Source organism: Lepidochelys kempii, chromosome 28, assembly GCF_965140285.1.
Source record: "Lepidochelys kempii isolate rLepKem1 chromosome 28, rLepKem1.hap1, whole genome shotgun sequence".
In the NCBI taxonomy this organism is placed as follows: domain Eukaryota; kingdom Metazoa; phylum Chordata; order Testudines; family Cheloniidae; genus Lepidochelys; species Lepidochelys kempii.
In genome coordinates, this window is record NC_136407.1 from 644,306 (window position 1) to 668,207 (window position 23,902).

The 23,902-nt window shown below is 69.2% G+C and overlaps 2 protein-coding genes across 3 annotated transcripts in view; one reads left to right on the top strand and one right to left on the bottom strand.

The window, feature by feature from the left end:
• Positions 1–23,902, bottom strand: part of LOC144929924 (uncharacterized) — a gene marked incomplete at its 3' end in the record, with an annotated part of 47,205 nt that overhangs the window by 21,616 nt on the left and 1,687 nt on the right. The gene's annotated exons all lie outside the window — the stretch shown is intronic.
• ACHE (acetylcholinesterase (Yt blood group)) lies at positions 1,001–23,853 on the top strand. 2 transcript variants are annotated; one of them, XM_078850982.1, is made up of 4 exons: positions 1,001–1,086; positions 14,180–15,674; positions 16,070–16,236; positions 21,819–23,853. In XM_078850982.1, the coding sequence occupies exons 2-4, from the start codon at positions 14,188–14,190 to the stop codon at positions 21,938–21,940; spliced, it is 1,776 nt and encodes a 591-aa protein (XP_078707108.1). In that variant the 5' UTR covers positions 1,001–1,086; positions 14,180–14,187; the 3' UTR covers positions 21,941–23,853. The 2 variants fall into 2 exon arrangements, with proteins under 2 accessions (XP_078707108.1, XP_078707107.1); XM_078850981.1 differs by lacking the exon at positions 1,001–1,086 and adding an exon at positions 10,839–11,025.

The window sequence follows — 23,902 nt, forward strand, 5'->3', positions numbered from 1 at the left end:
ACCAACACCAGCCAAGGGGCACTCGCACTCGCACCCCCACGAACCCCATCAACTCCATGCTTCATCTTTAACCCTCCCCCTCGCCCCCCCACTCCTGCCCCCACCCCAGCCTAGCCCCGACCTTTAACCCTGCACCTACAAACTCCTTTGCTCTGAGCTGAGACCCCCCCTCATCGCTGGTCCCCCCCCACGTGCTGTTCTCTGAGCCCCCCCCCGCCCTCCCCACGGGGCCCCCGCCCCAGAACCCGAACCCAGGGCCTCCCCGCCCCCCACGGGCCCAGCCGGGGACCTGCACCCAGCCGTGGACGGGGTGCGGGGGGGTCCCTGCCCTGGGCTCGTCACTGCCGCTTTCAACACGGCCCGAGCCCCACAGAGCCAACCCCACAGCGCCCCACTGCACCTCCCCACAGCCTCACTGCACCCCACACCCCCACCCCACTGCACCTCCCCACAGCCGCACCCCACAATGCCCCACCCCACAGCACTCCACTGCACCTCCCCACAGTGCACCACCCCACAGTGCCCCACTGCACCCCACAGCCTCACTGCACCCCCCACCCCACGGCCCCACCCCACTGCACCTCCCCACAGCCCCACCCCACAATGCCCCACTGCACCCCACAGCAACCCATCGCACCCCACAGCCCCTGCCCCACAGCACCCAGGGCCCTGGACCACAGGCTGGAGGGGACGGCCCAGCCCCCCAACTCTGCCCCATCATCCGGCGGCTGCTGCAGCTTTCCTGCCTCCGTCCCCCTGTGCCAATGCTCTGACCCCCCCCAGCGGCCCCCCACCGACCTCCCAAGCCCAGCAACCTACCGGCAGCCTGCCCCCCAAGTCTAGCCCCCTCCACCTCCCCTCGGCCCCCCAGCCCAGCCCCCCCGTCTCTGCCTAGCACCGGGCTCCGCAGGCTCGCGAGATGTGGCTGCGGAGAGGCTGGGGGGCGGGAGCGAGGGGGGGGGCCGAGGCGGGGGGGGGCCGGGCGTTTATTCCAGTCCAGAGCCCGGAGCCAGCAGCTGCAGCCGGCGGCTCCCGCCTGCCCGGACCCAGGGACCCAGGGCTCCCCCCGCGCCCCCCCCACCGCAGGTGAGCGCGACCCTCCCCCCCCCCCGGCTCCATCCCGGCGCACCGGGGCGGGGGGGTCCCTGCACCTCCCCCCCCCCCCGCCTCCCCCGGGCCCGTCTGCATCAGCAGCCAGGTGCGCACATCTGGACGCATCTGCAGCAACCTGCCGGGGCGGGGGGAGGTTACACAACCGGGGGGGGGGGGCTGCTACCCAGATTCCCCCCCCTCCCCGCTTCCCTGTGGGGCTATGGGGCCCCCCCCCATCCCCTGGTCCCTCCTTCCTTTTCAGCCCCCCCTTGCCCAGGGGGAGGGCGCGGGGGGGGTTCGGGGGCTGCAGCCAGGGCTTGAGGGGGGAGGGTGCAGCACCGAGCTCCCCCCCCCAGGAGGGATGGAGCCGGCCACGGGGGCGGGGGGGGGGCAGCGACAGGCAGGAGGCTGGGAATAGCCCGGCTGTGGGGGGGGGGGGAGGATGCGGGACCATGTGACCTGCGCCGCCCGCCCCCCCCCCCCGGCAGACCCACGCGCCCCTGTGGGATTTAACCCCTCACGGCCTGGTGCTTTCCGCGCTCCGGCCAAAGCAGCAGCGGGGGAGAGAGAGATGCAAAAACCTGCACATCCCCCTCCCCCAGCTGGCCCCCCCCAGTGAGCCCCCCCTGGCCAGCCCCCCAGTGACTCCCCGCTAGCCAGCCCCCAGTGAGCCCCCCGGCCGGCCCCCCAGTGAGCCCCCCCTGGCCAGCCCCGCAGTGACTCCCCCGGCCTTCCCCCCAGTGACTCCCCGCTAGCCAGCCCCCAGTGAGCCCCCCCTGGCCAGCCCCCCAGTGACTCCCCCGGCCTTCCCCCCAGTGACTCCCCGCTAGCCAGCCCCCAGTGAGCCCCCCCGGCCTTCCCCCCAGTGACTCCCCGCTAGCCAGCCCCCAGTGAGCCCCCCGGCCGGCCCCGCAGTGAGCCCCCCCAGCCTTCCCCCCAGTGACTCCCCGCTAGCCAGCCCCCAGTGAGCCCCCCCCGGCCAGCCCCCCAGTGACTCCCCGCTAGCCAGCCCCCAGTGAGCCCCCCCTGGCCAGCCCCCCCAGTGAGCCCCCCCAGCCTTCCCCCCAGTGACTCCCCGCTAGCCAGCCCCCAGTGAGCCCCCCCTGGCCAGCCCCCCCAGTGAGCCCCCCCAGCCTTCCCCCCAGTGACTCCCCGCTAGCCAGCCCCCAGTGAGCCCCCCCAGCCTTCCCCCCAGTGACTCCCCGCTAGCCAGCCCCCAGTGAGCCCCCCCCGGCCAGCCCCGCAGTGACTCCCCCATAGTCAGCCCCCCCGTGAGTCCCCCAGCCAGACCCCCATCGAGCCCCCCTGGCCAGCCCCCCCAGTGAGCCCCCCCAGCCAGACCCACAGTGACCCCCCCCGGCCAGCCCCCAGTGAGCCCCCCCTGGCCAGCCCCGCAGTGACTCCCCCTGCCTTCCCCCCGTGACTCCCCGCTAGCCAGCCCCCAGTGAGCCCCCCGGCCGGCCCCCCAGTGAGCCCCCCCAGCCTTCCCCCCAGTGACTCCCCGCTAGCCAGCCCCCAGTGAGCCCCCCCAGCCTTCCCCCCAGTGACTCCCCCCTAGCCAGCCCCCAGTGACCCCCCCGGCCGGCCCCCCAGTGAGCCCCCCCAGCCTTCCCCCCAGTGACTCCCCCCTAGCCAGCCCCCAGTGAGCCCCCCCCGGCCAGCCCCGCAGTGACTCCCCCATAGCCAGCCCCCCCGTGAGTCCCCCAGCCAGACCCCCATCGAGCCCCCCTGGCCAGCCCCCCCAGTGAGCCCCCCCAGCCAGACCCACAGTGACCCCCCCGGCCAGCCCCCTGTGAGCCCGCCTGGCCAGTCCCCCCGTCGAGCCCCCCTGGCCAGCCCCCCCGTGAGTCCCCCAGCCAGACCCCCATCGAGCCCCCCTGGCCAGCCCCCCCAGTGAGCCTCCCCTGGCCAGCCCCACAGTGATGCCCCCCGGCCAGTCCCCTCAGTGAGCCCCCCAGCGAGCCCTGCAGTGAGCGGGGGGGCCTTCCCCCCAGTGACTTCCCCCTAGCCAGCCCCCTGTGAGCCCCCCCAGCCAGCCCCCCAGTGACCCTCGCCGGTCCCAGGCATCCCTATACACACCCATCTACCCACCCCCAGCCACCCCTGCAGACACTCCCCCTCCTCATCTAATCTAGCCAGCTGACCGTCCCCCAGCCAGCCCCCCACACACCCCTCTGTCCACCTATCCCCACCCCCATCCGTCCATCCCTGTACACACCCCTCCTGCTCTCCACCATCCTCCCCACACACCCCCTCTGTCATCTGTCTATCCATCCCCGCACGCCCCCTCTAACTGCCTGTCTGTCTGTCTGTCGACCCAGCCAGCCACACCCCCCTGCCCCCCTTTCCTCCTGCGCCCCATGGCTGAGCTCTCCAGGGCAGGGGGGACAGTTTGAGCGGGGGGGCTGGTTGGGGCCCTGCCCAGGGCAATGGAGCTTGGTGCCGGGGGTGCCCCCCCCCATTCTGGGCTGGGCGAGGCAGGCGCTGTGCCTGGGCTGGGGTGGGGGGCTCCCCGGGGGAGGCCAGGGTCTGGGTGCTGATGGACCGGGGCTGGGATGGGACGGGGATGGGCATTGCCAGCAAAGATGAGGAAGGAAACTGGGTGGGGCCTGCAGCAAATTGGAGGGTGGGGAGGTATCTGTGGGTAGGGGGCGTCTGGCTGGGGGGGGTCTGTGTGTCAGGCCGGGAGGGGGGCTCTGACTGGCTATATGGGGGGGCAGCACCTGGTCCCTTGACAGGCTATGTGCAGAGGAGAGGGGGGAGCCAGGGGGCACAGGGCTGGGGGTTCGGGGCAGAGGATGGGGCAGGGTTGGGGGGGGCAGAGGACAGGGTGTGGCACAGGGCTGGGGGTTTGGGGCAGAAGGGGGCAGAGGAGGGGTGGGGCACAGGGCTGGGGAGATTGGGGGCAGAGGATGGGGCAGGGGAGGGCAGAAGAGGGAGGAGCCAGGAGCTGGGGGTATGGTGCATAGGAGGGGCAGTGGACAGGGCTGGGGGCAGGGGAGGGGGCGGGGCACTGGCTGGCAAGCTGTCCCTCCCCAGGGCTGGTAGCCAACAGCCTGGGATCCCCCCCACCCCAGCCACTGGGGTGAGACTCCCCCCCCCCCCGCCGCACACACAGGGGAATGAGCTGGGGCGGGGGGCAGGGCTGGAGCCGAGAGAGAGAGGGCAGAGAGCCAGGCAGGGTGGCGTTGGGGGGAGGGAAGCAGGCGGGGGGGGGGGGGGGTAGGTGGGGCAGAGAAGAGTGGGAGGGGTCAGAAGAGGGGGTGGGGGGAGGGGTCAGGCAGGAGGGGCGGGAGGGGGGGTGTCCGCTCCCAGAGGCCCAAAACCGCCCCCCCCCCCAGCCTGTGCCCATGGAGACCCCGGCTATGTTTGCAAACAGAGGGCAGGAATCATCGCTGGGTTATTAACAGCCGTGAATGGGGGGGGGGGCAGGATTCCCCCCCCCCGGCGGGATCCCCCCCATGAGCAAAAACATGCCCCTCGCTCCCATGGCTGGAGCTGAACGGTGTGTGGGGGGGGCTCTCCCCAGGGCAGGGGGCACTGACAGACAGTTGGGGGGGGGATATTTGGGGGGGGACCCATTGTGACCAATCAGGACTCACCTTTGGAGAGGATTCCCCCTCCCCCTCCAGATCTGCAGTGGGGGGGGGGGGCGCCCTGGCTCTCCGCCGGCGACCCCCCCCAATCCCAGCACGGCCCCGGGGGCAGCTGGAAAGAGACGGGGGCGGGGAGCGACCTCAGGCACGGCGTGTGCGTGTCCGTGAGCGTGTCCACGGCTGGACGCGCCGCGCGTCCCACGCGTGTGTGTCTTCCAGGGGGGGGCACCATATGCTGTGGGTGTGTGCTCACGTGGCACGTCTCTCCTGAACGGCCCCCCTGTGGGGGGGGCTACGGGAGATGTCTGGCCCCAGCCTCCATGGGGGAGTCGGGGGTAGACGGGGGAGGATTCCCTGCTGGGCCCTGGCTCCATGGCCTCTCTCCCCACTGCCCAGCTGGGTTGGGGGCTCTGGTTACAGGGGCTGGGTGGGGGGCAGGTCTGGCGAGGGGGCTAGCGTGGGGGGCTCTGGTTACAGGGGCCGAGTGGGGGTAGGTCTGGGGAGGGGGCTAACTGGGGGGCTGGTTACAGGGGCCAGGTGGAGGGTAGGTCTGGGGAGGGGGCTAGCGGGGGGGCTGGTTACAGGGGCCGGGGTGGGGGTAGGTCTGAAAGGAGAGGTCAGCGGAGGGGGGGGTAAGGTTACAGGGGCCGTGTGGGGGGTAGGTCTGGCGAGGGGGCTAGCGAGGGGGGGCTGGTTACAGGGGCCGGGGGGGTAGGTCTGGAAGGAGGGGTCAGCGGGGGGGGTAAGGTTACAGGGGCCGGGGGGTAGGTCTGGAAGGAGAGGTCAGCGGGGGGGGGGGGTAAGGTTACCGGGGCCGGGTAGGGGGTAGGTCTGGCGAGGGGGTAGCGTAGGGGGGCTGGTTACAGGGGCCGGGGGGGTAGGTCTGGAAGGAGGGATCAGCGGGGGGGTCAGGTTACAGGGGCCGTGTGGGGGGTAGGTCTGGCGAAGGGGCTAGCCGGGGGGCTGGTTACAGAGGCCAGGTGGAGGGTAAGTCTGATGAAGGGGCTAGCCGGGGGGCTGGTTACAGAGGCCGGGGGGGTAGGTCTGGAAGGAGGGGTCAGCGGGAGGGTGGTTACAGGGGCCAGGGTGGGGGTAGGTCTGAGGAGGGGGCTAGCGGGGGGGCTGGTTACAGAGGCCAGGTGGAGGGTAAGTCTGATGAAGGGGCTAGCCGGGGGGCTGGTTACAGAGGCCGGGGGGGTAGGTCTGGAAGGAGGGGTCAGCGGGGCGGGTGGTTACAGGGGCTGGGGGGGTAGGTCTGGAAGGAGGAATCAGCGGGGGGGTCAGGTTACAGGGGCCGGGGTGGGGGTAGGTCTGGGGAGGGGGTAGCGTGGGGGGGCTGGTTACAGGGGCTGGGGGGGTAGGTCTGGAAGGAGGGATCAGCGGGAGGGTGGTTACAGGGGCCAGGGTGGGGGTAGGTCTGAGGAGGGGGCTAGCGGGGGGGCTGGTTACAGGGGCCAGGTGGAGGGTAAGTCTGATGAAGGGGCTAGCCGGGGGGCTGGTTACAGGGGCCGGGGGGGTAGGTCTGGAAGGAGGGGTCAGCGGGGCGGGTGGTTACAGGGGCTGGGGGGCTAGGTCTGGAAGGAGGAATCAGCGGGGGCGTCAGGTTACGGGGGCCGGGGTGGGGGTAGGTCTGGGGAGGGGGGTAGCGTGGGGGGGCTGGTTACAGGGGCTGGGGGGGTAGGTCTGGAAGGAGGGGTTAGCGGGGGGGGTCAGGTTACAGGGGCCATGTGGGGGGTAGGTCTGGCGAGGGGGCTAGCGTGGGGGGGCTGGTTACAGGGGCTGGGGGGGTAGGTCTGGAAGGAGGGGGGTCAGGTTACAGGGGCCGGGGGCGGGGGCCGGCTCCGGCACTCGGAAGCTGTTGGCTGCCAAGCCGGGGGGGGGCTATTGAGTTTCCAGCGACCCCCCCACATCCAGGGGGTGTCAGTTCCGGCCACACGGCTCCCCTGGCTGGGCGATGGATAAAGCAGATGGGCTGGGGTGGGGGGGGCTCCGACGGCCCCATACTGCCCAGCCCTCCCGTACCCCAAATCATCCCTCTGTGTGGGGGCCGGGGGGGTGCCGGGGGCTCTGAGGGGCAGAGAGACCCCAACACCCGCCCCCCACAGGCCCATGGGGAGACATTCGGGGACCCCCACCCCCTCTCCTTTCCCTTTAGTTACACAGAAGGGGGGGTCCCCGAGGTCCAGGCCCTGGTACAACTGCGCCCCCATGAGCCCCCCCCCACATCATCAGCCTCCGCCCATCAGCCCCCGGAGCAAGCGCCGGGTTATTTCCGTCCCGGGTATTTTAGGTGCGAACAGCTGGGGCTGACGCCCGCCCTACAGCTGCTCCCCCACAGCGGGGGGGGCGGGCTGGGGGCTGGCTCAGGGCCCTGCGGGGCGGGGGGCTGGTATGGGGGGCAGCACCCATCCCCCACCCTCTCCTTCATATCCCCTTCAAGCCCCGCTTCCGGCCCCCCCCCCAACAGCAAAGCTCAGGGCCCAGCCAAGCAAAATACCAGCCCCCCCCCCCTCCAAGCTACTGCAGTGGGGGGGATCCTGGAAGAGGCTGGAGTGCCCCCCACAGCCAGGATCCTGCCCCACGGCACCCCCTGCAGGGAGCTCCCCCCCCCCCACAGCCAGTGCTCCAGCCCCACAGCACCCCCTGCAGGGAGCTCCCCCCACAGCCAGGATCCTGCCCCACAGCGCCCTCTGCAGGGAGCTCCCCCCACAGCCAGGAGCCTGCCCCACAGCACCCCCTGCAGGGAGCTCCCCCCACAGCCAGGATCCTGCCCCACAGCGCCCCCTGCAGGGAGGTCCCCCCACAGCCAGGATCCTGCCCCACAGCGCCCTCTGCAGGGAGCTCCCCCCACAGCCAGGATTCTGCCCCACAGCACCCCCTGCAGGGAGCTCCCCCCACAGCCAGGATCCTGCCCCACAGCGCCCCCTGCAGGGAGGTCCCCCCACAGCCAGGATCCTGCCCCACAGCGCCCTCTGCAGGGAGCTCCCCCCACAGCCAGGATCCTGCCCCACAGCGCCCCCTGCAGGGAGCTCCCTCCACAGCCAGTGCTTCCACCCCACGGCGCCCCCTGCTGGGAGAGGCCAAGGCTGGAGTACCCAGGAGCTGCCCCCCTCCTGAAGGTGGGGCCAGGAACCAGGGAGTGGGGCAGAGTGCCCAGGGAGGCTGGTTCATTTGGCTGGGGCCAGCTCCGTGCCCCCCAGCAGCGCTTTGGGGGGCGGACGGCGTGGGTCCCTTGCCTGCCAGCAGCACGGAGTGCCCCTAAAAACACCCGAGGACGGCTCAGCGGCCGGGGAACGGGGGCCCAAGGGCGCAAACGGGCGCCCTGGGCACCTGAGCCGCCCGCCAGAGCCCAGCTGCGCAGCGAGACGCCGTTTGCTAAAGGGGCCCAAACCCACCCCCAAAAAATTCAGAGTTCGTCAGAAGCAGGGAGGCCGGCAAACACCCAGGGGGGCCAGTGGCCCATCGAGGTGCTGAGAGAGCCCGCAGGGGAAACCAGGCCATGGCGGAGAAATAAAGGAATTCTTTGCATCGGTCTGCACGGCTGAGGATGTGAGGGAGTTTCCCAAACCCGAGCCAGTGTTTTTAGGGGACAGATCTGAGGAACTGTCCCAGATTGAGGTGTCATTCGAGGAGGTTTGGGACCCAACGGATAAATTAAACAGCAGTAAGTCATCAGGACCAGATGGGATTCGCCCAAGAGTTCGGAAGGACTCAGATGTGAAATTGCAGAATGACTCACTGTCGTTTGCCACCTGTCCTTTAAATCAGCTTCGGGCCAGATGACTGGAGGGGAGCTAACCTCACGCCCATTGTTAAAAAGGGCTCCAGAGGCGATCCCGGCAATTACAGGCTGGTGAGCTGGACTTCAGTACAGGGCAAACTGGCTGAAACTCTAGTAAAGAACAGAATTATCCGACACGGAGATGAACGTAATTTTGGGGGGAAGAGTCAACATGGTTTTAGCAACGGGAAATCCTGCCTCACCCATCTGCTAGAATTCCTGGAGGGGGTCAACAAGCACGCGGACAAGGGGAATCCAGTGGATGTAGCGTACTTAGATTTTCAGAAAGCCTTTGACAAGGTCCCGCACCAAAGGCTCTTACGCAGAGTCAGCTGTTATGGGATAAGAGGGAAGGTCCCCTCCTCGATCAGTGACTGGGTAAAAGACAGGAAACAAAGGGGAGGTATAAATGGTCAGTTTTCAGAGTGGAGAGTGGTGAATAGTGGTGTCCCCCAGGGGTCTGTACTGGGCCCAGTCCTATTCAACATATTCATAGATGATCTGGAAAAAGGGGTCAACAGTGAGGTGGCAAAATTTGCAGATGATACAAAACTACTCAGGATAGTTCAGTCCCAGGCAGACTGGGAAGAGTTACAAAGCGATCTCTCAAAACTGGGCGACGGGGCAACCAAACGGCCGATGAAATTCAGTGTTGATAAATGCAAAGTGATGCACATTGGGAAACATCATCCCAACTGTGCGTAAACAATGATGGGGTCTAAATGAGCTGTGACCACTCAAGAGAGAGATCTTGGGGTCACTGTGGACAGTTCTCTGCAAACATCCACTCAATGGGCAGCGGCCGTCAAAAAAGCGAAGAGAATGTGGGGAATCGTTAGGAAAGGGAGAGAGAATAAGACAGAAAATCTCCTGTTGCCTCTCTCTAAATCCGTGGGACGCCCGCGGGTTGAGTCCTGCGCGTTGATGTGGTGGCCCCGTCTCCGAAAAGATCTGTTGGGATTGGAAAAGGCTCAGAAAAGGGCAACAGAAATGATGAGGGGTGCAGAACGGCGGCCGTACGAGGAGAGATGAATAAGACGGGGACTGTTCAGCTTGGGAAAGAGACGGCGAAGGGGAGTGTGACTGAGGGCTATAAAATCTCATCATGTGAGAAAGTGAGTAAGGGAGTGTTGTTGACGCCTTCTCCTGGCACATGCCCGAGGGGCCCCCCAATGCAAGCACCAGGCAGCAGGTTTAAAGCAAACAAGAGGAAGCACTTGGTCACACAACACCCCGTGAGCCTGGGGAACTCCTTGCCAGGGGATGTGGAGACGGCCAAAAGTATGACAGGGTTCAAAAGAGAATTAGCTAAGTTCACAGAGGCCAGGTCCCGCAGTGGCTATTAGCCAGGGATGCAGCCCCGTGCCCTGGGTGCCCCTAAGCTCCTGACAGCCAGGAGCTGGGGATGGGCGACAGGGGATGGGTCACTTGGTGATTCCCTGCTCAGTCCATTCCCTCTGAGGCCCCTGACCCTGACCACGGTCGGCAGACAGGACACTGGGCTGGATGGACCCTTGGTCCGACCCATTCAGGGCCGGGCTGGCAGGGGGGCTGCGGGTCGGGAGGGAGGGGCACCGGCAGGGCTGGGGGGGAGCCCCGGGCTGGCAGTGGGGCTGTGGGTCGGGAGGGAGGGGCACCGGCAGGGCTGGGGGGAGCCCCAGGCTGGCAGTGGGGCTGTGGGTCGGGAGGGAGGGGCACAGGCAGGGCTGGGGGGAGCCCCAGGCTGGCAGGGGGGCTGTGGGTCGGGAGGGAAGGGCACCGGCAGGGCTGGGGGGAGCCCCAGGCTGGCAGTGGGGCTGTGGGTCGGGAGGGAGGGGCACAGGCAGGGCTGGGGGGGGCTGCGGGTCGGGAGGGAGGGGCACCGGCAGGGCTGGGGGGAGCCCCAGGCTGGCAGTGGGGCTGTGGGTCGGGAGGGAGGGGCACCGGCAGGGCTGGGGGGAGCCCCAGGCTGGCAGTGGGGCTGTGGGTCGGGAGGGAGGGGCACCGGCAGGGCTGGGGGGAGCCCCGGGCTGGCAGGGGGGCTGCGGGTCGGGAGGGAGGGGCACCGGCAGGGCTGGGGGGAGCCCCAGGCTGGCAGTGGGGCTGTGGGTCGGGAGGGAGGGGCACAGGCAGGGCTGGGGGGAGCCCCGGGCTGGCAGGGGGGCTGCGGGTCAGGAGGGAGGGGCACCGGCAGGGCTGGGGGGAGCCCCAGGCTGGCAGTGGGGCTGTGGGTCGGGAGGGAGGGGCACCGGCAGGGCTGGAGGGGCTGTGGGTCGGGAGGGAGGGGCACGGCAGGGCTGGGGGGAGCCCCGGGCTGGCAGGGGGCCTGCGGGTGGGAGGGAGGGGCCCCGGCAGGGCTCTGTGTCCGTCCCCACGCCCCAGCTCGGTGGATCCGGTTTCCCCTGGAGACGGTGCCAATGCCCCGGGGTTTTGGTGCCGCCCTCTCTGCGCTGGGATCAAGGGCCCGTTTCCCTCCGGCTCCGGCCGCCCCCCTCCCCGCCCCGTGGACTCCAACCCCGGCCGCTCTCAGAGCCAGGCAGGCGGCAGTGACGCCGAGGGAGGGGGGATTGTGCACAGGTGTGTTATGAGTGTGTGGGCTGGCGTGTCACTGGCCTGGGGGGCAGGTTGTGGGATTGGGGGTGGTGAGAGCCAGGTGTCAGGACGGGGGCGGGGGGGGGTTGCAGTGACCAAGTGCGTGATTTCTGCCTTGGCACGGGGACAGGTCCGGGGGTGGTTGTGTGCTGTGGGCCTGAGGTGTGGGTCTGGGAGCGGGTCCGGGTGTGGTATGACTCTGTGTGTGGGTGGGCTGGCTGTTGCGCTGTGTTATGGGGCGGTTGTGGGGTCAAGGTGTGGGTCCAGGAGCGGGTCCGGGTGTGGTATGACTCTGTGTGTGGGTGGGCTGGCTGTTGCGCTGTGTTATGGGGCGGTTGTGGGGTCAAGGTGTGGGTCCAGGAGCGGGTCCGGGTGTGGTATGACTCTCTGTGTGTGTGGGCTGGCTGTTGCGCTGTGTTATGGGGCGGCTGTGGGGTCAAGGTGTGGGTCTGGGAGCGGGTCCGGGTCCGGTATGACTCTGTGTGTGTGGGTGGGCTGGCTGTTGCGCTGTGTTATGGGGCGGCTGTGGGGTCAAGGTGTGGGTCGGGGAGCGGGTCCGGGTGTGGTATGACTCTCTGTGTGTGTGGGCTGGCTGTTGCGCTGTGTTATGGGGCGGTTGTGGGGTCAAGGTGTGGGTCTGGGAGCGGGTCCAGGTCCGGTATGACCCTGTGTGTGTGTGTGGGCTGGCTGTTGCGCTGTGTTATGGGGCGGCTGTGGGGTCAAGGTGTGGGTCCGGGAGCGGGTCCGGGTCCGGTATGACTCTGTGTGTGGGCGGGCGGGCTGTTGCGCTGTGTTATGGGGCGGCTGTGGGGTCAAGGTGTGGGTCCGGGAGCGGGTCCGGGTCCGGTATGACTCTGTGTGTGGGCGGGCGGGCTGTTGCGCTGTGTTATGGGGCGGCTGTGGGGTCACGGTGTGGGTCCGGGAGCGGGTCCGGGTCCGGTATGACTCTGTGTGTGGGCGGGCGGGCTGTTGCGCTGTGTTATGGGGCGGCTGTGGGGTCAAGGTGTGGGTCTGGGAGCGGGTCCGGGTCCGGTATGACTCTGTGTGTGTGTGGGCTGGCTGTTGCGCTGTGTTATGGGGCGGCTGTGGGGTCAAGGTGTGGGTCCGGGAACGGGTCCGGGTCCGGTATGACCCTGTGTGTGTGGGTGGGCTGGCTGTTGCGCTGTGTTATGGGGCGGCTGTGGGGTCAAGGTGTGGGTCTGGGAGCGGGTCCAGGTCCGGTATGACCCTGTGTGTGTGTGTGGGCTGGCTGTTGCGCTGTGTTATGGGGCGGCTGTGGGGTCAAGGTGTGGGTCTGGGAGCGGGTCCGGTATGACTCTGTGTGTGTGTGGGCGGGCTGTTGCGCTGTGTTATGGGGCGGCTGTGGGGTCAAGGTGTGGGTCGGGGAGCGGGTCCGGGTGTGGTATGACCCTGTGTGTGTGGGTGGGCTGGCTGTTGCGCTGTGTTATGGGGCGGTTGTGGGGTCAAGGTGTGGGTCTGGGAGCGGGTCCAGGTCCGGTATGACCCTGTGTGTGTGTGTGGGCTGGCTGTTGCGCTGTGTTATGGGGCGGCTGTGGGGTCAAGGTGTGGGTCCGGGAGCGGGTCCGGGTCCGGTATGACTCTGTGTGTGGGCGGGCGGGCTGTTGCGCTGTGTTATGGGGCGGCTGTGGGGTCAAGGTGTGGGTCCGGGAGCGGGTCCGGGTCCGGTATGACTCTGTGTGTGGGCGGGCGGGCTGTTGCGCTGTGTTATGGGGCGGCTGTGGGGTCAAGGTGTGGGTCTGGGAGCGGGTCCGGGTGTGGTATGACTCTGTGTGTGTGGGCTGGCTGTTGCGCTGTGTTATGGGGCGGCTGTGGGGTCAAGGTGTGGGTCCGGGAGCGGGTCCGGGTCCGGTATGACTCTGTGTGTGGGCGGGCGGGCTGTTGCGCTGCGCTTTGGGGGGGGTGGCGTGGGGTGTTGTGACTCCGGGGGGGTGCGGCGGGGTGACGGGTGTGTGCGGCGGCGGGGGTTGTGCGTTGTGGACTGGGGGACAGGCCGGGTCCTTGGGGTGACGCGTGTTTCCCAGGCACGTGTCCTGACCGGGGTGCGATGGGTTCCCGGCTGTTGCGGGCTGGGCCGGGGGGGTCGTACACATGAGCCGGCTGTCGGCTGGGGGGCGGGGGAGCGATACCGGGGCCGGGCTGGGGGGGGATCTGTGGGGAGTCGTGTTAAGGGCGGGTTACCCCGGTTACAGCCCATGGATGCCTCAGCTTTAACCACACCCCAGCGGCCCCTCCCGCTCCAGGAACTGCTCCCGGACACCAAGATTACTGCCCCTCCCGCTACACCCCAGCGCCGGGGAGAGAACCCAGGAGTCCTGGTCCCAGCCCCCCTGCTCTAACCCACCAGCCCCCGCTCCCCTCCCAGCGCCGGGGAGAGAACCCAGGAGTCCTGGCTCCCAGCCCCCCCTGCTCTAACCCACCAGCCCCCGCTCCCCTCCCAGCGCCGGGGAGAGAACCCAGGAGTCCTGGCTCCCAGCCCCCCCTGCTCTAACCCACTAGCCCCCCACTCCCCTCCCACCACCGGGGAGAGAACCCAGGAGTCCTGGCTCCCAGCCCCCCTGCTCTCACCCACCAGCCCCCGCTCCCCTCCCAGCGCCAGGGAGAGAACCCAGGAGTCCTGGCTCCCAGCCCCCCCTGCTCTAACCCACTAGCCCCCCACTCCCCTCCCACCGCTGAGGAGAGAACCCAGGAGTCCTGGCTCCCAGCCCCCCCCACTCTAACCCCAGCCCCCACTCCCCTCCCAGAGCCGGGGAGAGAACCCAGGCGTCCGGGCTCCCAGCCCCCCCTGCTCTAACCCACCAGCCCCCACTCCCCTCCCAGAGCTGGGGAGAGAACCCAGGCATCCTGGCTCCCAGCCCCCCGCCCCGGCTCTAACCACCCCGCCCCTCCCGGTGCCCCAGTCTCTGCATGCTGCTGATAAGGTGGCTGGAGCTGCTGGGCAGGGATAGGCCCCGTGGGTCCCTTATCAGGGCGGACTCGGGGGACGGGGACGTCCTGGCTGCATCGTGCCGCGGTCCCAGGGGTGGGGGGGGGCTGTCTCTGGCCGGGGAGCCCGGGGGCCGGGGAGGGGGGACACGTCTCCTGCTGCCCCCTCACCCCGTCTCTCCCCTTCCCCCCGCAGACAGTGCCATGGCCGCAGCCCCCGTTCTCCTGCTCTGGGCCGCCCTGGCCCTCGGCGCCCGGGCCGACGAGCTGGTGGCCAGCACCCGGGCGGGGCGAGTGCGGGGCCTGCGGGTGCCCGTCCTCGCCGGCCAGGTCTCCGCTTTCCTGGGCATCCCCTACGCCGAGCCGCCCGTAGGCAAGCTGCGTTTCCGGCGGCCGGAGCCCAAGGCCGCCTGGGGCGGGGTGCTGGACGCCGGCGCCTACCGCCACGCCTGCTACCAGTACGTGGACACCCTCTACCCCGGCTTCCCCGGCACCGAGATGTGGAACCCCAACCGGGAGATGAGCGAGGACTGCCTGTACCTCAACCTCTGGGCGCCCTCCCCGCGCCCCAGAAACGCCACCGTGCTGGTGTGGATCTACGGGGGCGGCTTCTACAGCGGCTCGGCCTCGCTGGACGTCTACGACGGGCGCTACCTGGCCTACGCCGAGCAGGTCGTGGTGGTCTCCATGAACTACCGGGTGGGGGCCCTCGGCTTCCTGGCCCTCTCGGGCAGCCAGGAGGCGCCGGGCAACGTGGGGCTGCTGGACCAGCGGCTGGCCCTACAGTGGGTGCAGGGCAACGTGCATTTCTTCGGGGGCAACCCCAAGGCGGTGACCATCTTCGGGGAGAGCGCCGGGGCCGCCTCGGTAGGCATGCACCTGCTCTCGCCCGGCAGCCGCCCGCTCTTCCGCCGCGCCATCCTGCAGAGCGGGGTGCCCAACGCCCCCTGGGCCACCGTGCCCCCGGCCGAGGGCCGGCGCCGGGCCGGCCAGCTGGCCAAGCTGGTGGGCTGCCCGCCGGGCAACGACTCGGAGCTGGTGGCCTGCCTGCGGGCCAAAACCCCGCAGGAGCTGATCGACCAGGAGTGGCAGGTGCTGCCCCACCAGAGCGTCTTCCGCTTCTCCTTCGTGCCGGTGGCCGACGGGGACTTCGCCGGCGAGCTGCCCGAGGCCCTGCCGGGCGCCGGCAGCTTCAAGGAGACCCAGGCGCTGGTGGGGGTGGTGCGGGACGAGGGCACCTACTTCCTCGTCTACGGGGTGCCCGGGTTCAGCAAGGACAACGAGAGCCTGATCAGCCGGGAGGATTTCCTGGGCGGGGTGCGCATGGGGGTGCCCCAGGCCAACGAGCTGGCGGCCGAAGCCGTGGTACTGCAATACACCGACTGGCTGGACCAGGACAACCCGGTGAAGAACCGGGAGGCCATGGACGACATCGTGGGGGACCACAACGTGATCTGCCCCGTCACCCACTTCGCCCTGCGGCTGGCCGAGCGGGGCGCCCGGGTCTACACCTACCTCTTCGACCACCGGGCCTCCAACATGCTCTGGCCCCCCTGGATGGGGGTGCCCCACGGCTACGAGATCGAGTTCGTCTTCGGCCTGCCCCTCGACCCCGGCCTCAACTACACGGCCGAGGAGGCCACGCTCAGCCGCCGGATGATGCGCTACTGGGCAAACTTCGCCCGCACTGGGTACCGGCGGGGGGGCGTGAGTGGGGGGAGATCTGGGGGGCAGGGCCTCAAGCTGGGGGGGCTTGGGGAGGCCCTTGGAGAGGGGGGAGGTCTGTGGAGAGGGGTCCCCACACTCAGGGGGGACAGGTGGGTGCACTTGGCCCCTGGAGGGGGGTCCCCGCAGTGGGGGACAGGTCGGTGGGTTTGGAGATCTCTGGGGGGTCCCCAGACTGGGAGGTAGTTGGGTGGGTTTGGGGGTCCCCAGAGGGGGGTCCCCACACTGAGGGATCGGTAGGTGGGTTTGGGGGTGCCCAGAGGTGAGTCAGTGGAGGGGAGTCCCCACACTGTGGGGGCAGGCGGGTGGGTTTGGGGGTCCCCAGCCAGCAAGGCGTGACCCCTCTCCCCCTCCTGGGCAGGGACCCCAACGAACCGTCAGAGAGGGGGGCGCGCTGGCCCCCCTACACCCCACGGCAGCAGCAGTACGTACAACTGAATCCGCGACCCCTGGCTGTGGGGCAGGGGCTCCGGGCCCAGGTCTGCGCCTTCTGGAACCGCTTCTTGCCCAAGCTGCTTAACATCACTGGTAAGATGCCGGGGCGGGGGGGGGGGGCGCGCGGGAGCCCTGTATCGGGGTTGGGGGCTGGAGACCACTGGGGGGACCCTGTATCGGGAGGGGGGCTGTGGGGCAGCATGGGAGGGATCTTTGCCTCATGGGGGGAATGGGAAGGCTAAATGGATGGGGGAAGTGGGAGGGGAGCTCACAGAGGGAAACTGAGGCAGGACAAACCAACGATATCCCCTTCCCCCACCATCACGGCCCAGCCAGCCCGGTATCCCTGCCCCACAGGGTCCAGGCCACGGCTTAACCCCCGCTCCTCTTTTCTTTTTCTCCCCTGTAGAGCCATGTGCGGCAACCGACCGGGGGCCAGGGCCCCCCCCCAGCCCCACTGCCCCTCCTCGCCCTCCTTCCCCTCCTCGCCCTGCGGCTCAGGCCCTGAGAGCAGCTCCTGCATGCATCGGACAGCGGGGCGGGGGCGGGGCGGGGTCAGCCCCGGCCGTCACAGGGTGGGCTCAGGGCGGAGCCGGCCCCAGACAGGGGCCGATCGGGGCCTGTGGAATTCCTCGCCACTAGGGGGGCACCCAGCCGGAGCTCCCTCAACGGGCCACTAGGGGGCACCCAGCTGGAGCTCCCTCAACGGGCCTCTAGGGGGCACCCAGCCGGAGCTCCCTCAACGGGCCACTAGGGGGCACCCAGCCGGAGCTCCCTCAACGGGCCACTAGGGGGCACCCAGCCGGAGCTCCCTCAACGGGCCTCTAGGGGGCACCCAGCCGGAGCTCCCTCAACGGGCCACTAGGGGGCACCCAGCTGGAGCTCCCTCAACGGGCCTCTAGGGGGCACCCAGCCGGAGCTCCCTCAACGGGCCACTAGGGGGCACCCAGCCGGAGCTCCCTCAACGGGCCACTAGGGGGCACCCAGCCGGAGCTCCCTGAACGGGCCACTAGAGGGCACCCAGCCGGAGCTCCCTCAACGGGCCACTAGGGGGCACCCAGCCAGAGCTCCTTCAACGGGCCACTAGGGGGCACCCAGCCGGAGCTCCCTGAACGGGCCACTAGAGGGCACCCAGCCGGAGCTCCCTCAACAAGCCACTAGGGGGCACCCAGCCGGAGCTCCCTCAACAGGCCACTAGGGGGCACCCAGCCGGAGCTCCCTGAACGGGCCACTAGAGGGCACCCAGCCGGAGCTCCCTCAACAGGCCACTAGGGGGCACCCAGCCGGAGCTCCCTCAACAGGCCACTACGGGGCACCCAGCCGGAGCTCCCTGAACGGGCCACTAGAGGGCACCCAGCCGGAGCTCCCTCAACGGGCCACTAGAGGGCACCCAACCGGAGCTCCCTCAACGGGCCACTAGGGGGCACCCAGCCGGGGCCGGGGGGACAGCGCCCCGCCCCGGGAGCAGTGGGGGCATTTCCTAGACAGGATTTTAACGCTCCGGCCGCGGCCCAGAGCAACCGCGGCTCCGAGGCTGCTGCCGGCCCCCCCGCCCCCCGCCCTGGGGCCCTCGGCAGCAGCAGAGGGGGTGGGGCGGCAGGGAGAGGGCGGAGCCTCGCTGCCCAACCGCGGCACGTCCGCACTTCTGTTCACACGTCGACACGAGGCGCGAGCTGCGCCGACCCGCCGCACACCTGAGACCCAGCACCTGCGTTGCACGCACACTGCGCGCACACTGCATACACTGTGAACGCATACGCACACAGCCAATACACACATGCTGCACGCGCACGCACTGCACACACTCACTGCACGCATACTGAACACACCACACACGCACTGCACACGCGCACACTGCATATACGCACACTGCTCATGCACTGCACACTCACTCCACACCCACACTGTGCTCACGGCATGCTATGCGCACAGCCCACTGACACACGGCAGGTGGACCCTGCTCACGGACCCCTGGACACTGCACACTGATTGCAAGAATAGGGCGCACTGTATGGGCACTGCACATGTGTACTTCACACGCACTGCACTGCACAGAGATGCGCTACACTGTGTGTACCCAGGCAGGCGCGCACGCACACCCACGGCACCCTCACTGCCCACCCACTGCACAGGGACACACGGCCCCCTCACTGCCCAACCACTGCACAGGGACACACGGCGCCCTCACTGCCCACCCACTGCACAGGGATACACTGCACCCTCACTGCCCACTCACTGCACAGGGACACACGGCGCCCTCACTGCCCAGCCACTGCACAGGGATACACTGCACCCTCACTGCCCACCCACTGCACAGGGACACACTGCCCCCTCACTGCCCACTCACTGCACAGGGACACACGGCGCCCTCACTGCCCAGCCACTGCACAGGGATACACTGCACCCTCACTGCCCACCCACTGCACAGGGACACACTGCCCCCTCACTGCCCACTCACTGCACAGGGACACACGGCGCCCTCACTGCCCAGCCACTGCACAGGGATACACTGCACCCTCACTGCCCACCCACTGCACAGGGACACACTGCCCCCTCACTGCCCACCCACTGCACAGGGACACACTGCCCCCTCACTGCCCACTCACTGCACAGGGACACACGGCGCCCTCACTGCCCACTCACTGCACAGGGACACACGGCGCCCTCACTGCCCACCCACTGCACAGGGACACACTGCCCCCTCACTGCCCACCCACTGCACAGGGACACACAGCGCCCTCACTGCCCACCCACTGCACAGGGACACACAGCGCCCTCACTGCCCACCCACTGCACAGGGACACACGGCCCCCTCACTGCCCAACCACTGCACAGGGACACACGGCGCCCTCACTGCCCACCCACTGCACAGGGATACACTGCACCCTCACTGCCCACTCACTGCACAGGGACACACGGCGCCCTCACTGCCCAGCCACTGCACAGGGATACACTGCACCCTCACTGCCCACCCACTGCACAGGGACACACGGCCCCCTCACTGCCCAACCACTGCACAGGGACACACGGCGCCCTCACTGCCCACCCACTGCACAGGGATACACTGCACCCTCACTGCCCACTCACTGCACAGGGACACACGGCGCCCTCACTGCCCAGCCACTGCACAGGGATACACTGCACCCTCACTGCCCACCCACTGCACAGGGACACACTGCCCCCTCACTGCCCACTCACTGCACAGGGACACACGGCGCCCTCACTGCCCAGCCACTGCACAGGGATACACTGCACCCTCACTGCCCACCCACTGCACAGGGACACACTGCCCCCTCACTGCCCACTCACTGCACAGGGACACACGGCGCCCTCACTGCCCAGCCACTGCACAGGGATACACTGCACCCTCACTGCCCACCCACTGCACAGGGACACACTGCCCCCTCACTGCCCACCCACTGCACAGGGACACACTGCCCCCTCACTGCCCACTCACTGCACAGGGACACACGGCGCCCTCACTGCCCACTCACTGCACAGGAACACACGGCGCCCTCACTGCCCACCCACTGCACAGGGACACACTGCCCCCTCACTGCCCACCCACTGCACAGGGACACACAGCGCCCTCACTGCCCACCCACTGCACAGGGACACACAGCGCCCTCACTGCCCAACCACTGCACAGGGACACACGGTGCCCTCACTGCCCACCCACTGCACAGGGACACACGGTGCCCTCACTGCCCACTCACTGCACAGGGATACACTGCACCCTCACTGCCCACTCATTGCACAGGGACACACTGTCCCCTCACTGCCCACCCACTGCACAGGGACACACGGCGCCCTCCCTGTGCACATGACACAGCCGTCACCTGGACGCGGCTAAGTCCCTGCACGCCCGCCCATACCCCCACGGCACAATCACGGCACCCACGCGCCCGCACGAGGGCCCTTGGGGGGGGGCTGCCGCAGCAGGCCAGCTCCGAGACCTGCCACGTGGGTCTGACGCGCGCCGGCCGGCGGGGGGGAGGGGACCCACGGGGTACGTGTCCCCGCCCGGCTCACCCTGGTGTTCCTGATCTCTGGCACCCCGACACCCCGCGGGGGCGGGGGGGGCAGGTTGTCACCCGCCCAACTCCCCTGAGCCTGGCCGGTGGCCCCGGCTGGGGGGTTTCTGGCCACTTATAAAAGACATTTTTTTAGTGTTTCTTTTTGCATGTCATCTTCATGTCTTTGACGATTCACTCCCCCCCCCGCAATAAAGTGAGTGTGGGGAGTGGGGCAGGGTGTGTTGGGGAGCTGGAGGGCGAGAGATGGGGCACATGGGGGGGTGGAGTGGGCCCCCCTATGGGGGGGAGGGCCCCGAGGTGAAGAGAAGGGTCAGTGAGGTGGAGGGGTGAAGAGGGGACACAGAGTGGTGGGGGGGAGGGGCTCTCAGTATAAAGGGGGTGATCTGGTATGGGGGGAGGGGCTCTGAGATGGGGGGCTGGGAGAACTCAGGGGGTGGAGATAGGGGCCCCTCCCCCAGTGGAGGGGGGTTTACAGGGAACAAGGTTTGGGGCAGGGGGGACTGGGTCCTGAGGGGGACGCTGCTTTGCAGATGCGAGATGAGGGGGAGGGGTTGCTTGGCTGTGCCCCCCCCAGACACTACCCCACATGTGGGAACCCCCACCCACACATCAACACCTGGCCACTGCCCCATCTAACCCACCAGCCCCCACTCCTTTCCCAGAACCGGGGAGAGAACCCAGGCGTCCTGGCTCCCAGCCCACCTGCTCTAACCCCCCAGCCCCCACTCCCCTCCCAGAGCCGGGGAGAGAACCCAGGCGTCCTGGCTCCCAGTCCCCCCTGCTGTCACCCCCCAGCCGGGGAGGGAACCCGTTCAGCCACTGGGTGTCAAACACCCTCCTGTGGGCCCCGCTCAGCCCTACCTGGCCGGGCGGCGCGGCCCCAGATGAGGATCACGTCTGGGGCGGGTCCACGGGCCCCACGGCCGGTCCAGGACACGCAGGGTCTCCGCGACGTGGCCCCGCTTAGCTTCCACGTCGCTCCCCGGCCCCTGCCGACAGCCACGGGGGTCACCGCAACGGGGGGGGCCGGTGCTGGCCGGCACCCGCTTTCCGCCCCGGAGGCAGGTGGGTGGCGACAGAGCGGAGCAGCCAAGGCCCTGGGGGTCGGGCGGACAGCTCCAAACCGCACGGCGACCCCCAGCTGAAGAGAGATTCAGCCCTAGCCGCGGCGCCGGAGCAGGGCCGGGAGCGACTGGCCGCCTCCGGAAACCAAGACCCCCTGGCTGCCCCCCGCCCCGGCCCCCCCAGCTCCCCCCCCCGGGCCAGGCGCAAGGATTTGCCGGCTCGGGGACAGGCTCCCGCCGCCGCGGGCAAAGCCGGAGCCCGGGAGACGCGGCTCGGTCCAGCCGGAGGCGCAAGGTGCCATACGAGCATGAAACATGGACGTCCCTGCCGGGGCGGCCGGGGCGGGGACTCGGCCGTGCCGGACTCGGCGGGGAGCAGAAATCAGCGTGGGGGCAAACCCCGCCCCCCGCCGCCCACGCCCCCCGGCTGCCGATCGCTGGGGACCCTCTCCTGGAGACGGGGGGGAGGGGGGGGGCGTTGGCGGCTCCGGGAGAGGGGCAGGGGGCCTCTGGGCCCAGCTCTGGAGGACGCTAACGGCCCCCATCTCTCCCCCCCCCACACACCCCTCCGCAGATAACATCGAGGAGGCCGAGCGTCAATGGAGACTGGAATTTCACCGCTGGAGTGCGTACATGGGCCACTGGAAGAGCCAGTTCGACCACTACAGCCGGCAGGACCGCTGCTCCGAGCGGTGAGGGGGCGGCCCCCCGACGGCCCCCCACCAACCCCCCCCGCCTCAGCCCCCCGCCGCTGCTCCGAGCGGTAAGGGGGCGGCCCCCCGACGGCCCCCCACCAACCCCCCCCCGCCTCAGCCCCCCGCCGCTGCTCCGAGCGGTAAGGGGGCGGCCCCCCGACGGCCCCCCCACCAACCCCCCCCGCCTCAGCCCCCCGCCGCTGCTCCGAGCGGTGAGGGGGCGGCCCCCCGACGGCCCCCCACCAACCCCCCCCGCCTCAGCCCCCCGCCGCTGCTCCGAGCGGTAAGGGGGCGGCCCCCCGACGGCCCCCCACCAACCCCCCCCGCCTCAGCCCCCCGCCGCTGCTCCGAGCGGTAAGGGGGCGGCCCCCCGACGGCCCCCCACCAACCCCCCCCGCCTCAGCCCCCCGCCGCTGCTCCGAGCGGTGAGGGGGCGGCCCCCCGACGGCCCCCCACCAACCCCCCCCGCCTCAGCCCCCCGCCGCTGCTCCGAGCGGTGAGGGGGCGGCCCCCCGACGGCCCCCCACCAACCCCCCCCGCCTCAGCCCCCCGCCGCTGCTCCGAGCAGTGAGGGGGCGGCCCCCTGTCAACCCCACACCCCTCCCCCAGGCTCCTCCCCAGCCCCCCTCCGCCCCCCGCCCGGACCCCCGGCCACGGGGAAAGGGGGGTTTAACCGGGCTGTGCAATCTGAGACCCCACCCCCCCCAGCCCACGGTGTGTGTGTGTGTGTGTGTCACACCCCCCCCCATATCTGTATATAAGGGTCACGTCAGAGATGTGTGAGAAATAGACAAATATCTATATTGTGTACGTGGCACCCCGAGTCGCTGCCCGTGAGCCCCGCGCTGCCCCCCACCCCGACCCCCAACCCCTCCCCACGCTGTCCCCCAACTCCCATCCCCCAACCCCTCCCCACACAGACCCCCAACCCCTCCCCACGCTGTCCAACTCCCAGCCCCAACCCCTCCCCACACTGACCCCCAACTCCCAGCCCCAACCCCTCTCCATACTGACCCCCAACCCCTCCCCACGCTGTCCAACTCCCAGCCCCAACCCCTCCCCACACTGACCCCCAACTCCCAGCCCCAACCCCTCTCCATACTGACCCCCAACCCCTCCCCATGCTGTCCAACTCCCAGCCCCAACCCCTCCCCACACTGACCCCCAACTCCCATCCCCCAACCCCATCTCACACTGAACCCCATCCCCTCCCCATGCTGACCCCCAACTCCCAGCCCCAACCCCTCTCCATACTGACCCCCAACCCCTCCCCACGCTGTTCAACTCCCAGCCCCAACCCCTCCCCACACTGACCCCCAACTCCCATCCCCCAACCCCTCCCCACACAGAACCCCAACTCCCAGCCCCCAACCCCATCCCACACTGAACCCCATTCCCTCCCCATGCTGACCCCCAACTCCCAGCCCCAACCCCTCCCCACACTGTCCCCCAACTCCCAGCCCCCTCTCTTCATACTGACCCCCCACACTGACCCCCAACTCCCAGCCCCCAACCCCTCCCCACACTGACCCCCAACTCCCAACCCGTCCCTGCACTGACCCCCAACTCCCAGGCCCCCAACCCTTCCCCACACTGACCCCAAACTTCCCTAGTACCGTTTCAACCCCCCAGTGTTCCCTCCTGAAGCCCCCCAGCCCTCCCCATATATATTAGCTGAATCCTACAGCTGCTTCCCCCGACTGTCCCCCAAGTCCTACCCCAGCCCCACCTCCCCTCAATCCCACCCGCGCCCCATGTCAGGGCTCCCCCAGCAGCCCACGAAGCCTCAGCGGGAAGCTGCACCAACAAGTGGGGGGGCTGCTCGGAGGCCCCCTCCCCTCCTCAACCTGCATGGCCAATGTGCACCTCCGGGCCGGCCTGTGTGTGAACCGCCCAATAAAAGATTTAAAGACACAGACTCTGCCTTGACATGGGGGGCTGGGGGTCGGGAGTGAGGGGCGCT